At 47.0% G+C, this 15,060-nt stretch overlaps 1 protein-coding gene across 2 annotated transcripts in view; it reads right to left on the bottom strand.

Annotated features, from left to right (window-relative positions):
• Nucleotides 1-15,060, bottom strand: part of EFR3A (EFR3 homolog A) — a 66,089-nt gene that overhangs the window by 36,334 nt on the left and 14,695 nt on the right. The window contains exons 2-5 of one of the 2 annotated variants that reach the window (XM_045861039.1): nt 8,966-9,042; nt 6,185-6,312; nt 4,818-4,968; nt 1,614-1,735 (exon numbers count right to left, since the gene is read on the bottom strand). In XM_045861039.1, coding sequence (XP_045716995.1) covers nt 1,614-1,735; nt 4,818-4,968; nt 6,185-6,312; nt 8,966-9,042 — 478 coding nt within the window. Of the gene's footprint in view, nt 1-1,613; nt 1,736-4,817; nt 4,969-6,184; nt 6,313-8,899; nt 9,043-15,060 lie in introns of those variants that run through there. The other variant, XM_045861040.1, reaches the window with a different exon arrangement.

Genomic DNA, 15,060 nt, shown 5'->3' with positions numbered 1-15,060 from the left:
ATTTTTGTATTTCTTAAAATGCATCCTTTCATTAATTTTATGGATGCCATCAGCACTTTTCACCTGCGTTGGTTTATATGTGAAACTCACCACAACCGAAATTTGAGAGATGTGTATGAAATTTGAGAGTAGTTTATGAATCCGTGTAATACTAAACTGAAAATAAAACAACATTCTGGATATTTTCTATATATTTTTTTTAAAAAGAAAACCATTACAATGTTGAAAAATTGTCATTTTATTTAGGTAATCTTTATACTTTTTTGTTCCATGAACATTTTAATGTCAGCCCCTGAGAACAGGAAACAGTTTTATAAAATATTTTTTAATGTCATTTGGGGGGGAAAAAGAGATTTTAGTGGTACCTGGGGGAAACAGGAACTTCATTATTGTAAGGCAGTTATAGTTATCTTTCTACGCCTCAACCTCGTAACCAAGGAAGAACATCCGGGGTCTAACTGACCCTGAGGAAAAATTACTTCACTGCTTCTCAGACAGAAACAGATCTCATATCTAAAAACAACTATTAAATCACCTCTCAGCTTTCTTTCTCCAAGTTAAAATGACCTTTACACTGGTTTTCGTTTGTGTAAACCAACACTGTAGCTTGCACACTAAAAGCTAGTTATATTTCTGCACATCTCCTTATTTATTTTCAAAGAAAAGTAAAAATTACAAAGCCTGCTAAATCTTGCTAAACTGCTCCAAATAACTGAATTCAGGTTAGTTTCTTTCTTTTTAGTGGTTTATGGTAAAGTCCAAGTTACTTTCTGTATTTACCAGAGTTACCATTTTGACTTTAATTCTTAACTTTCAACCTGTGGACTGTGTTTCCAGATAAGCATTTGATTCGACTACTGGTGGGTTGTACGTAGAAGAAATGTTTAAAAACGCTCAAGTGAGCTGCTATGAGAACCGAGACCGACAAGGACTCAGTAACACGCATTCCACCCACGCACTCATTCAGCCCGCGCTTCCTGAGCGCCCCCCACGGCCCAGCCGTGTTCAAAGGGTCAGCGCCACAGCAGGCCCCGAAGTGAACCCGCGGCCTCCTGGAGACCACGTGCCCCTGATGGGCCAGAGCAGGTACGGCTGTGAGCAGAAGGAAAGGAGCGACTGGGGTGGGGAGGGAAGACGGGTATTCGAGAAATAAACGGTGGCTGGGCAGGACCCTCATGACAAGGTGACAGCTGCAGAAATCTGAACAAAGTGAGGCGAGAAGCCATGTGGGTGTCTGAGAGTCCTGTGCAGAGAGACCACTCAGTCCGAAGGCCCCGGGCAGGAGGGCGCCCGACGTGTTCCGGGCACAGCAAGGCCAGCCGGTGGCTGGGTCGGAGTGGAAGGAGGAAGACAGGTGGGACGACAGGCTCTGACCCCGGGCTGGCAAGGGGGGCAGAGAGGGGCGCCCTGGGTTACGGTCCAGACTCGAATTTCATTTGCAATGAGTCGAGACACCACACTCCATTTTGCTAGTATCGTAACAGCCGTGGGAAGCTGCATTTCAGGAACAAAGCGCATATTTTCACATTTCCTTCGGGAATCACTATGTAATACGTAAACACGGGACTCATCAGTGAGCCGCGCTGCGGACCACAGCGGTAAGCGGTACGCACTCTGTTCGTGTTTCGGGATCGCTGTGGCAGGAGTGGCACATGGCACTGAAGCGGGACACAAAGAAGTCGTAACGTCTGTGATAGGACGGAGTGTCCTCTTCGATATTTGCAAATTTGACAAACTGAAAAAAAAAACACAACAATATAAATGTGTTAATCACCTTTTTGAAAGTGTAGACAAAACACATTTACTTTCATTCATTCCTTGTTACATTAGCAAAAAATATCCAAGAAGCAAATGAAGTGAATGAAATATCATATATACCGCCACCATACAAAAACAACTGTTTAATAATGAACTGCAACAATCAAGGATATAACGCAGTAAGCACGAACTATAACTTGCTAATCCAGTTCCCTTGAGCGAGTGAGCTGACTCTTTCTTTGCAGGAGGAGAGGCCTGGCGCTAACGCTGGCCCGCACGTCCTGGGCGCTGGCCCCAGTGACGGGCTCCAGGCCCACACCCGAGGGCCTGTCAGTTCTTGACCGTGGGCGGGAGCGATTTCTCGACAGCTGCTCCACGGCACATGAGAAAGGAGGCACAACCTCTGTAGAGGAGAAAATTACTGAGGCGGGTAGCGTTCATTCTGCCTCCTTCCCAATGATAAAAACAAAGGAAATCCGCGTGTTCAGGAAATTTTAAATCTCCTACATGCATCACAGACCCTACCTTTTCTCATTCACTCTCTCTCTCTCCTGGTGGGTTGGTGCTGCTGTACACCAAACAGCCTAGAGCAATAAGCCCTCGGTTTGGCGGTAAGTCTGCACACAGCCCACACGTGGACAACCGGCCGGGAAACGGGCTGGCGGCGCTACAAGGCTGCGTCTCCAAGGATCGCCAGCCCGGTTTACTGGTGCGCTCCAGGAAACAAAACTGAACCAGCAGTTCAAACGGATTCAGCCAGCGCTGAGTCATCTGTGCTAAATTATGTTTTTATATGATTCACATTATCTAGAAAAAAGCCACAGATAATACAGCTGCTTGAGAGTAAACTGGAATTCATTACCTATTTTGTATCGTACACTACACTAGGCACTTGCACGTGAGTTCTTATTTAATTATTCCAATGTCCCTGTAAAGAATGTGTCCTTTATACCCATTTTATAGATCGGAACACTGAAATTCATAGGTTAAGTCATTTGCCCAAAGTGACACAGTAAATAGTGAAATTGGTGGCATTACAGTCCTGGGGTTGGACACTGATTTTCACGATTCCCATAACTACACACTAACCATGTGAATAGTTTGGGAAAATATTTATACTTTTCATAAAAAGAAACCTTACGTGACATGAGAAAATGCTTAACAACATAAATAAGAAACATATACACCAAAGCCTATATACAATATGTTCCTCATTTTCTAATACATATTTTAAGAATAAAAAAACTAAAGGATTACTTCTGAATATTAGAATTACAGGTGTCTTGTTTACGTTTACATTTTCTAGCATTTTCCAAATTTGCTACAATAAACGTGTATTACTTTTAAAATTAGAAAAAAATTAATCAGAAATAAAAATTTGATCATTGTAATGTTAAAAGTGCTGCAAACATTTCAGGAGGAACAACGTGATTCCCTCGTCGCCCAGTGGCAGCCCCCAACGGCAGTAAGGTCCGCCTGCCCACTGCCAGAAGCGGCCCCCACGGCCCCGGAGCCCGAGTCAGAGCCGCTCCGCTCCGGGGGGGGACGCACACGGCCCGTCCTCTTCCCGACCCCTTTGTGGAGAAGCTCTTCTACTTCCCACAGCCCGTGGGGCTCGCCGACAAGCCGAGAACACACACACTCTGTGCTACACATGCCAGTAAATAGAAAGGACTTGTTACCAGGCGGAGAAGCGAGGACAGGCGAGGCACAGTACACAGCGCAGAGGTTACGAACAGTGAGAGGGCCCTGGGCTCGGATCCTGGGTTGACCAACAAAATGTGTGACTTGTGAAATGAAATACTTAACTTACACGGTTGTTGAGAGGTTCACATGAGAACCAAAGAAAAGTTAACAAAATGCCTTGCACATAGTATATATGCTCAGTAAAAAATATGTCCTAATTTTTTTCACTTAAAAGTGTAATTAAAAAATTAGATTATGTTTCAAAAGGTACAATAAAAAGCAGCAGTAATGAAATTCTTTAGAAGTTGATTTTCTTGCACTAAGTACTATTAAAATTTTGGACCTGAAACATTCTTTGTAGGGTTTTTTTTGGTGTGTGTAGTACATTTTCTACATTTTTTTCCCAAAATTTTCTACAAAACCCCTCATTTTTGGTGCAGTACACATTCTGTGTGTTATGTACAGCGTGTTCAGCAGCACCCATGACACCACCAACACTCCCCAGTCCACAATGAAATCAGCGATCGGGATGGGCAGGGGTGGGGACCGCCCTGGCTGAGAATCACTGCATTCGTGAGGCGAGTGGCCTCAGCGACTGGGCCCTACGGGCCACTGGCAGCAATGTTGAAAGAAAAAGGGTGAGAACAGTCATGAGGCTTGAGAAAAGTGAGATGGGTCCACTGAATACAGGCGGAAGAAAAGGGAAAGTAAACTATGCTTTCCCTGGATCCTAATCTGCAATAACAGCGTATGAATATGCAAAGCACCAGGTCTGGCGTCGGAAGACCGGCATCGAACCTCCACTCTACACAGCAGTACTTCACGGTGTCTCTGGACAAGCTGTTCAGCTGCAGCTCCTCATCTGCTGTTACAAAAGCCCAGATGGGAACACACAGATTGGTTGGATGCCTGAAAGCTCCCTCAGAGACGAGGCTGGGACTGGAAGATTGAACATGATACAACAAAACTACAGCAAAGAGAAGATTACCACTGTACTTTACTTTCCTTACGTTCCTTTTCAGATGTGGCTTGTGCACCCCAACACAAACTCAACAAACCAGGGTCCGGGACAGACAGGAGGAGATGAACGTGGCGAGCGGAAGCGGCTCCGACGGCGTGGAGGAAGGCTGGGGAACACGCCCGCGCCTGCAGGGCCAACTGCTGCTCCGCGGCCTCCCGCGGGGCGAGCGTCACAGGTCTCACAAGGACCACAGACAAAGCTGGAGGCAAAGGGAGCTAGTCGTCCGCATCTGGACTGGTCGTCCAGAGCATTTAGTTACCTTTCCCGGGTGGAGACATTCTCAGAAGGGAGTAATTCTGGAGATGACAATGCTAATAAAACTTAAAATTAGTAAGCAAACAGTTTTACTCACAGAATTTGTTCCAAGGACTTGAAGCTTTGGCTCCCCTGATTCCAGAAGCTTTGCCACCATATGAAGAAAGCTTTCTACAAATGGCTTGATGCTTTGGGAGTGGCAAGCCATCAGAAGCTGGTCCAAAGCCTCCATGGCAATTAAAACGTACCTGTGTGTAAAAGCGCGGTAATGTCAGAGCATTTCCAGCTGATGTCTAAATTCTGAGTGCTTCTCACTGAAGATTTAAAATAGGTTTATTTAAGCGCACAAAACGCAGGGAGGCCGAGTCAGGAGTTTCTAAGGGAAACCGCGGTTCTCCCGAGCACGGATGGTCTGAGATACGAACCAGCCCTCAGGTGAGCGGGACGGAAACCGCACTGGACCGCCCCGCCTCCTTCCCAGAGCTCGGTCAGAGCTCCGTCCACAGGACCTGCGTGGGCACCTGTCTCCGGAAACAAGGACATTTTCTCCTTTCCAGACTTTTAACCATATTTTTGTATCTGACCCAAAATAATATTATAAGCCATGTGCCTAAATTTCCAACATAATCTACTAATATTTGTAAACATGAACATATAAAACATCAGCAACAACAGATTATGAAGAAGCGTCTCATAAATTCACCTTATAAATTCACTGAGTATTAAAGCTCACAGTACAAACTAAAATTCAGACTTCAGTTAACTTTGCTTCAGTAACCAACCATAAAGCTGTCCGTGCTGAGACTCACAGAAGCGTTCTGTGCGGTAACAATGCGGAAGCAGAGAAAGCCAATGCATACCACTTGGAGAACAGAGCACTCTAAGAAACCAGGGTCGTAAAATGACAATGTGGGAAAGTAGTTAATCTGAATTAGACAAATTATTACTGTTCAAGCTCAGAAAAGGGATTAAGGTGGAGGTCCTCTACTCATAGGGAGTTTGACAGCAAGCATCGTTTCAAAGCAGCATGCTTACAACCTCTGAACCTTAACACCTAAGCCTCACAGTTCTCTTTCATTACTCTGCCGGGAGGTAACACTGGAGCCGTGTTAAAAATCAGCTGGTTAACGGGATCTTGGTTTTCAATTTAGAGACTGGTTTTCAAATTACTGGACGACACTAATAGACTAAGGGAGTCCATTGCTACTATTTCCATTAGAGAAGTCTCAGAAATTAATGGGTGCTTAAGCTAACAGCAACTCCATTAACTCACAGGAGTCTATTCTTAAAATCTGAGCCCTATGAAAGCAATAAAAGCTGCAGCATCTGTGTGGTATTACACAATTCCTCGTATGTTTTATCCTCTATAAAGCACTTTCGCCAGATGGCAAAATAACTTGTAGGGTGATTTAGCCTGGGGAGGATTTTCCAAAGATACAGTATTAGCAACCAGCCTCTCCTTACCCAGAGCGGTGCCTGACGACATCCCGGCTCAACCTCTCCGCCAGGTAAGAGCCGATCCGATCCAGTTTCTCCGGGGCAGACACCGCATAAAACGTCAGTTTCTCCATGTCGGCCTTAACAAGGCCATCCTAGAAATACCAACAAGGTAAGTAGGTTATCTGTATTCTCATGCTCATTTTTTATATTTCTAAGTGCTACTTGCTGCTTAGTTCCCCTTTCTGGATTGGTGATGAAGTCATATTCATGCTGAACCTTTCTGGATATAGCTTCCTCAGTGCTAGTATTCACTACTCTGAATACGCAGAATTTTTAAAAAGTTAAAGAAATGTCCCATTTAGGCAAAGCACTGAAATATACCTTCATAAGAAGGAGTTCCTCTAACGCCATCATTTAAACATGACTGCATCTCACCCACTGTTTTCACCCCTTACCAATTTTAATGAGGAATAATTTATACAATAACCTGCACCCAAGTATACGTAATTGAAATGTGACCGTTGTATACATCTGTGCAACCACCAGTAACAAACAAGACACGGAGTACTCCCATCGTGTGCCGTGAAGCCCCCGTAACCTTCCGTCTCCGGGCGACCACCGCTCTGCTTCTCATCGCCACCAACCAGTCTGCTGGATGCAGTCCCGGGGCTGAGCCCTCCTTCAACAGTTCGCCAGGGTAACTCCTGCGTGTCCTTCAGGTCCCAGCGTCCTCCAGAAAAGCTCTCACTGCACCTCCCAACACCCCTCCTGAGTCGGAGGGAGGCGTTCCTCCTACCTCTGCTCTTTTCGCTCATGGCACGTCTCTCTACTGTCATGTTTCGTCATACTGTTTTTACAATCTCCGACAAATGCCAGTCAACTGTGAACTTCTGACGGACACCAGGGAACTCCCGTGAACAAAGAACTGTGTTAACTCATCTCATCTTCACGAGGTCCTTATGAAATAAGAACTATTTGTAATTTTTATTTCACAAAGGAAAACTGAGGGACTGGCCCAAGATCACATTGCTGGTCACTTGAAGGAATGGCTGGGCTATTTGTCCCCTCATGCGACAGCTGTTTGAAGGCAGGACCTACGACTGAAGACCTCTGCACTCTGGACACCTACCGTCTGGTCCATTTTAGACACACGAGATTATCTTTTTGTGTAACAAGTTAAAAATAAGAAATGTGGTCAACTGAGCTATGCAGCGAGGTTTATGTAAATCTCCTTTTAAATCTTACTGTACAGACTGCTATTTAAATAAACCTTATCTAAGTACCCGCTAAAACATTCTATCTGTGATCATCCTCTAATTTACCTGCCGCCGTTTCCATGACCAAAGCTCCCTCACCACCTACAACTGAAGAGCATACAGCAGACACCTGGACTGTCCAGCCCCATGTTCCTCCATCATGTGGCCTCACCCCATCTTCAGTAACCGGCTGGCCCAGACTACTGCGGGCAAGTACCTGAATAGTGAGTCTGCTAAATAATACTTCTGAAATTGTGCACCAGAAATCGTGGCCAGCAGGACTGGCACCCATTACACTCCACAATCTGAAGGTTCTTGGTCTCAAACGTACCTCTTGCTTTCCGAACCTTTCCCTTGCCTGGCCTGTCACCTGCACCAGAGAGACTGGTCTCTGCCTCTCTAGGCGGCGCGCACCTTTCCAAGCTCAGCAAACCTTTCTCGGAGAACGCTCCCCAGAGACTGCCGCTCCGCAGTGACACCTCCCTGCTTTACAGGAAAAGAACTTTACCGCCTGCTTCACCCCACGTTTCACTTACTGGCGTATGCGCTGTGATTTAACGTTCAGTATGCTTGTGCTTTAAGTCAGCCAGTGGATGGAAAGCTCCTTGGAGGCAGGAACCATATCTCAGGGTTTTTTATACACCACAAATTATGCGGGATTCCTGGCAGCCCGCAGTATTTAATCGATGAGCCTCCTCTAATAGCCGAATGTTTAAATCAGACTGATTAAAACTGAGGTATGGCTCATGAGATATATAAATGAACATTAAGACAGCCAAAAGGTTTCTATTGATGGCTACATTTTAAAATAAGGAAAATGGAAATCAAACCCATATTAATAATTTTCACTCATACCCACAAACACTAGACCAAAGGAGTCTTAGAAAATTTAGGAATGTCAAAACAAAACCTTTTAAACTAAACCCAGTTGCTTTGAAACCAGTCATCTTCCACAGTAAGGTAACTTTTATAAAAAATGTATAAGAATTTAAGTAAAAAGAGAACAAACTCTTACTTTACATTTCAAGGTTCTCTTCTAAAAGCTGTGGCCAGTCCTATTCGCTCCTTCGTCTCCCAAACCCGAACCGGAGGTCACCCCAGCCGACCCCGGTGCCCCCGTCCTTCCTCTCCCCGTCACCGCGCCTTCCACACAGTCCGGTCTGCAACCGCCCGCTTTCTCGTCTCGGGAACGGTGCGGTCAGAGAGCCAGGCCTGCGTTCACAGCGGCATTCTCGGCATTTCGCACATAGAATCTGGGAGCAGCTCATACACTTTGATGAGTGGGCATTACTTAAATTTAGGAACAGGACAGACAGAACGTCACCGGTCCATCATTTCAAACTTATGCCCAATCTATGAAAAAGGTCGGAAAATCAGACAAGCAAGCACTGGTCGTTTAAAAGCAAAAGGAAGAGAGGCACACAAACAGCAGAACACGCGGGGAGCTGCAGGGGCAAAAGCAGAGAGATGAAATGAGGGAGACCTTAGGGAGGTCGGCGGGGGAGGAGGGTCAGCAAGGAGAAGGAGCAGGAGACGGAGGTCAAATTACTTTGGGGTCTTCGGGGAATATGTTGTCCACCAGGCGCTTGTAGCGAGGACGCAACGCGGAGCAGCAGCAACACACTCCTGTTCAAGAGAGAATAAACCACAAAGCACAGAGGTTATTCATCCTGTAAGTCGACCCCGAAGTTCAAGTTTCTGAATTTTAAGGGTTATTCAAAATAAAGGGGAAAAACCCAAACTGCCACAAACAGAAAAACGCATACAAATTTAGGTACTGATGAAGAAATGAAAATGTCTGCCCTGGCCAGGTGGCTCGGTTGGCTGCAGTGTCGTCCTGTACGCCAAAACGGTTGCGGGTTCGATGCCCAGTCAGGGTGCGCAGAAGAGAGCCGATGGATATCTCTCTCTCCCCCCATCTCGCTCCCCCCAAGTCCCTCCCTCTAAAATCAATAAACACGTCTTCAGGTAAGGATAAAAAAAGATGAAGTTAAATTTCTTCTCCCCTCCCCAAAGATACCAGGTACAAATGAATTATTCCAGAGTTCAAAACCAAGTTATTTGGGGGCAAGTGTGAGAATGTGCACACACACAGAGAACCCTGCAGAACTGGCCCTGTAAAGCAAGCTCAGAATGGCTGTTCCCCTCACCCCCTCTGATCTCACACCAGTCTCAGCACACCCGCCCTACTGCCCCTCCCCCTGCTGGACCCGACCCACTCGGCCCCAGCCACAGTGGTCTTGAAATGACAGCTCACTCCTCACTGGTGGAAACAGCTAATACTTTTATTCAGATGATAATCATATAAGAAACTACAACAGATGGGGAAACACGCCGAAGGGAAAGTCCAGGAATTACTTTTAAATGTTCGAAGGTTGCTCTATACATTCTCAGTCGTTGAAGTCTTGGAAGGAGCAATGGATTTGGATCCAGAAGACCAGGGCTCACTCCAGTTCTTTAAGTTGCTACATGACCTCAGCTCCATGGAAAGAACTATGCAAGTGGGAAGAATCAGATGTCTTGCCCCGCAAACTAGTAACTTAATAGGAACAGTGGTCTTGAGTCATTTACAAAATTATTCTCATGATTTAGGAAACTGGGGTATACAAGTCACTGTATAAGTGTGCGTTTGCATACATTTAAAGACCAAAATAAGGAAGGAGGGGACACTTGAGCTGGAAGAGAAAAGAACTCAGATCTAAGCAGACATCTGCTACTGTCTTATTGTCATGCAAGAGACTCCCTCAGATCCCACTCTGCCCATGAAGTACACAGCAGCAGTCATGCCCCCAGCCATACACCAGCTGTCAACGGAGCGCCCAGCACAGGCCGAAACACGTAAGGCTGACCCAGAGTCTCGGTACATATTAGGGGTCGAATCCACCAGCCTCCAAATGTTTCATCTGCACCTACTGTGTGGCATCATGCTGGATACCGCGGATGCAAGAAGGTATGAAGGACACACGCTCTTTGGCCTTGAGGAGTCTATGAACTGTTGTAAAAAGTAGTGAATAACTCAGCAGTCTATACTTAGGCTGATGATATAAAATGCTGTCCATTGTTCAGCATGTTTTTTACTTTAATAGAATGAAAACAATGCGAAAGAGTCCATTAGGAGACTGTTTAGTATTAACACCAAATGCCTAAATTCCTTTTAGAGTTCAAAATCGAAACACAAATCTGATTATTAGAAAGAAAAACAAGGGTAACAGCGAAATAGGCAGAAGTCAGATTCTGTGTTCACTGTACACAACACAAATACACTTCAGATAAACGTCAGTACGCTGAAATAGGCTAAAATCAGACCTGTACGGAGCGATCAGCTCATACAGGGCACTAAGCAAGCACGTGCTACTTACGATGAAAGAAGCTGATAACCTGTGAAGAAGATTAAAACGAACACCAGCCGGAGGCACAGTAAACGCAGATGCCCGTCATGGCAAAGAGGCCAGCAACGGGGCTGGAGACGAGTCTCAGTGCCCTGCGCTGCTCGTCGGGATGGTGAACTGTTATTTTCAGCAGTTAAGGACTCTCAGTAAGCTGCTAAATTTCATTTACGCTGACCCTGTCTGATATTCTATATTGCTTTCATTTTAAAGAGCCCACAAGAACTGTGACCTTGGGATACATGCACTGCCCAGTCCCTACGGTCAGAAAGCTCAGGCCCACTGGGGAGAGGGCGGCAGGAAAAGGCAAAGCACGAAGCAGGCAGTGTGGGGCGAAGGGCGGGGGTCCGGGTCAGACGGGCCTGGGGTGAGCCTGAGGCCCCTCACTGTCCAGCTGGGGGCTCCCTCCCCATGTACAATCCCCGACAGTCAAATAGGCATGACCATGCCCTTTTCATACTTATTGGGAAACTATATACAACTGTTGCAAAGTTCTTATTAAGGGTGTCACACATGGGAAGCACTGAATTAAGACGGTAGCTACCGTTAGCAGTGCAGTGACAGAAGGGTACTGTCACAAGAGGGGTCCGCAGGGGTTTGGGGCCCTTGAGACAACATCCCCAACAATGTGAAATCTTTGCTGTAAACCTGTCATCTGAAATTGTGAGTTATTACGGGTGGCTCGCAATAAGCTCTCAGAAACGACATCAGCATCGGTGGTGCATGGGGCAGGGGGAGCTGCCATTTCTGGACATGATGCGCGCGCACACACGGTGCCGCGCTATCACTCACTCACTCCTACTCGTTCTCGCCCGGGTGGTGCTCTCCTCTGTCTGAGAAATGAGGGAGCGGGGGTGTTTGGGGGGCCCTTGGGTCCCATCACACAGCTGGTGAGCAGAGGAGCTGAGATTCCAACCCTATCTGATGACTGCCCAGGGTAACTGCCACACTACACTCACATGCCGAACAGTCTCTAAATTACACATTCTAGCATTCCACACACCAGGACCGACGGACACGGCTGCAGGAGCAAGTCTGTCTGACCGACGAGGAATGCACTTCTGTGCAGGAAGATAAGCGATCACATTGAGTTCCTCCACAACACCCGGGTGAAACAAAACAAAAACACCATCTGACCACTTACTGTAAATGAAAAGCTACCAACGATAGAGAAGACACATAAAGCCAGGTTTAAAGCGTTAAGTTTACTCAGGCCTCTATAAAATGAGAACATACTGAAGATAACACGAGGTTAAAAAGACTGTGGCGACAGTAACCACAACAGAAAGAACTACCCACTGCCTTAGATGAGAGGCACTGAACTCGCCGTGAGAACCACGCCGCGGAAGCCCCGGACCTACGCAGGCACAGCAGCGCGGCGGGCTCCCTCGTCGGGGCCAGCTCGTACGGCTTCTCCAGCTCGGCGGCAGGGACCTGGACATAGTCTCTCATGCTGTCAGCGACCGTGTGCTCCTGGATGCGCCCGCTCCCAGGTCCTCCCGCCTGCTGTCCGGGACGCGCCGAGTCCACTTCACTTGTCATCAATTAGCAGCGGGCTCTAATGTAATGTAACTTATCCAGCTCGTCGCTGACATCAAATATAAAGCTATCAAGCACTTGATAATATCCATATCGAATTCTCCAGGCAGGGTCAAATAGCTTAAACAAGATACCATTAAGGTACCTGTACTGCTAGTTTAATAAAAGCAGATCTCTATAATGTTCATATATAAGTGTGTTTATATAAGAAAATAAACACACTTATACCTGTTTTCCTTAAGGCATTCCTTTAATTCCTCCTCATCCCTGCTTCTGATCTTTTCCAACAAGCTCCCCACTTTCCAATCTATTCCCAACGGTCTCTTTTCCAAAGAAAAAAAACGGGCTAAGCATATGCCAAAAGTCTTAAGCAACCAGCAAGGCTGAGCAATACGCATTCTGCTTTAACTTTAGTCCCAGCTTATAAAGAAGTGACCCACTACTCTCCCGCAGCCTGTGGAATTCAGACCCCGCTAATGACACACTTAGGGCGAGAAACAGAAAGTCTACGAGAAAACGGAACAGGGGAAGAGCTGGAAAGAGAAAAATGATGACCCCGCCAAAAAGTGCCAGGCTCGTGGGGCCATCTGTTCAACAGACAGGAAGACCCTCCTACCCACCTCTCAGTGCTTAGGAACACTAAATTAGTATAAAAATGCCCTGGAACATGGAAGTCACTTAAAAACATGTGACATAGTTTTTAGTAAAACTTGCATACTCCCAAGTTAGCCATTTCTTCTGTAAAGACACCCAAAGCTGGCTCTTCTCCTCTCACCCCAACGCCATTCCCACGTGGACTCACCCATGTCCCCGAGCCCTCCCCTCCCACAGAGCGCGAGGCCTCGACCCCTAGCACCTTCCCCCTTCGACGGTGAGGTTGAGAACTGATTTCCAGCCTGCCCTAGCCTAGTCACAGAAGGACTGGAGGAGCGGCACAGAAATCCTCACAGCAGGGGTCAGGCGCGTGGGCACATGAAGGCTCTGGAAGGATTCTGCTCGTTTCTAAGCAGCTGGTCTGCCAGGGCATACTTGTAGCCTATGACGACATTTGCTTTCCCATGAAGCTTTCCTATGAAGGTTTGGGGGTTTGGATGATTAATAAAGAGCCCTTTTAAAATAAACCACTTACACTTTCAACTCACTATATTACTCAGTGATAATTTACATCTAACTGGAAACAGTAATGCCTCCATTGTTAAACCACTGTTAACCTACTGATGTCTCTAGTATGAAGAACCAGCGTGGCACTGGGCTCTGGGGACGAAACTGCCCTCTAACCCCGTCGCTGGAGTCGAGGAACGCTCAGGTCCCACTGTGGGGTCAGCTGTGTGACTCTGGACCAGGCTGGTCTGTGAAAGCAGGGAACGCCCGTGTCTACGCCTTCTGCACAGCGATTCCATTCCCTCAACTGCTTCTCAACTGTAGCGTCTTAGGAGCTCACTGGGGTATTTAGGGCTCGCTAAACTTCACACTTTCAAGTGTTAATGGCTGTGATTACTGGGTTTTGGTCCTTTATGTATATTTCTATCATAGCACCTGTAACAATTCACTGTCCTTACTTACACACATACCTGTCTTTACAACCAGAACATAAGTCACTCCAACATAAAGCCTGTATCTCACTCACTGCTGTGCATGTCTGAAGAGGGCAGACTCTCACAAACTGTTTCTTTACTAAGTGAACGTAGACCCAAAGTGAGCTGATGAAACGAATTTAAGATCTGCTGTAATACGTGCTGTAAGAATCAAAATAATGACAAAGACAGCAGACTGTCCACCAAATAAATGCCAGAACAATATGATTTCTCTGGCGCACAGATGACAATGCCCATGAATCACTTGGAACATCTAATGGTTTATTTTTAGGCCTGGAAGAGGACATCAGTAATCAAGGTGAAAGAGACAAGACAGGCTGTTTTTCTATTAGATTAAAAAATTCATCACCTCCAGACTCCATCTAGCTCTGGGGTGTCCAAAGCCCCGTGAGAGTCTGCACCACGTATGTTCCCTCCAAGGTTAAAGCGACAAGTCAAGGTACCCGTACAGCTGGTGCCAGAACAACAAGCTCACGTCACACCGCTGGGAAGCGTCAGCAGCATCACGGCCCCACGCGCACACGGCCCTCCCAGGTCCCGGACTCGGACGCGCCTGGGCAACAGAGGGACACATCCGGAGACAAGGCCTATCCACTGTCACGGGGACCGCACGGCCCAAGGGCCGCAGCAGCGCAGACAACGGCGGTTTTAGGCAGGACACGGGACTTGCCCCCAGGGCTTCCCTGAAGACCGAGCAGACCGAACTGTGAGGACGAGCGGGGGACAGTGACGGAGGACGACAGTCGGGTGGAACAGTGCGAGCATCACAACAGGAGACGGCGGGTGGGGGAGCCACGGCGCACTTCTGATGCCCAGAGCTCGGACAGGAGGGACGGGGGAGGCGCTGGAACTCGGTCCCGGGAGTTCAGGAACCAACCAGACGGGGGTCAAAGAAACAGGAACACAACAGTCTTATCTTGAGGAAAGTGTTCCTTTTAAAAAGGTTTTAATCCATCAGAGGAGTGTTTTATTACATGGTTCTTTCCACGTGCAATTCTATCCCTCCCTCCGTCCGCTCTCAGTTCCACTGCCTGTTGCTTATTCCCGGCGCGCGCACCTTGCGGGAGAGAGAAGGGCGACCGGCAGAGACCACCAGGGGACCTGAAGGCTCCGGCTCTGTTTTC

The sequence above is a fragment of the Phyllostomus hastatus genome, unplaced genomic scaffold, assembly GCF_019186645.2.
Source record: "Phyllostomus hastatus isolate PE091 unplaced genomic scaffold, TTU_PhHast_1.1 phas_scaffold_21, whole genome shotgun sequence".
Classification (NCBI taxonomy): domain Eukaryota; kingdom Metazoa; phylum Chordata; class Mammalia; order Chiroptera; family Phyllostomidae; genus Phyllostomus; species Phyllostomus hastatus.
This window is presented reverse-complemented; position numbering and strand designations above follow the sequence as displayed.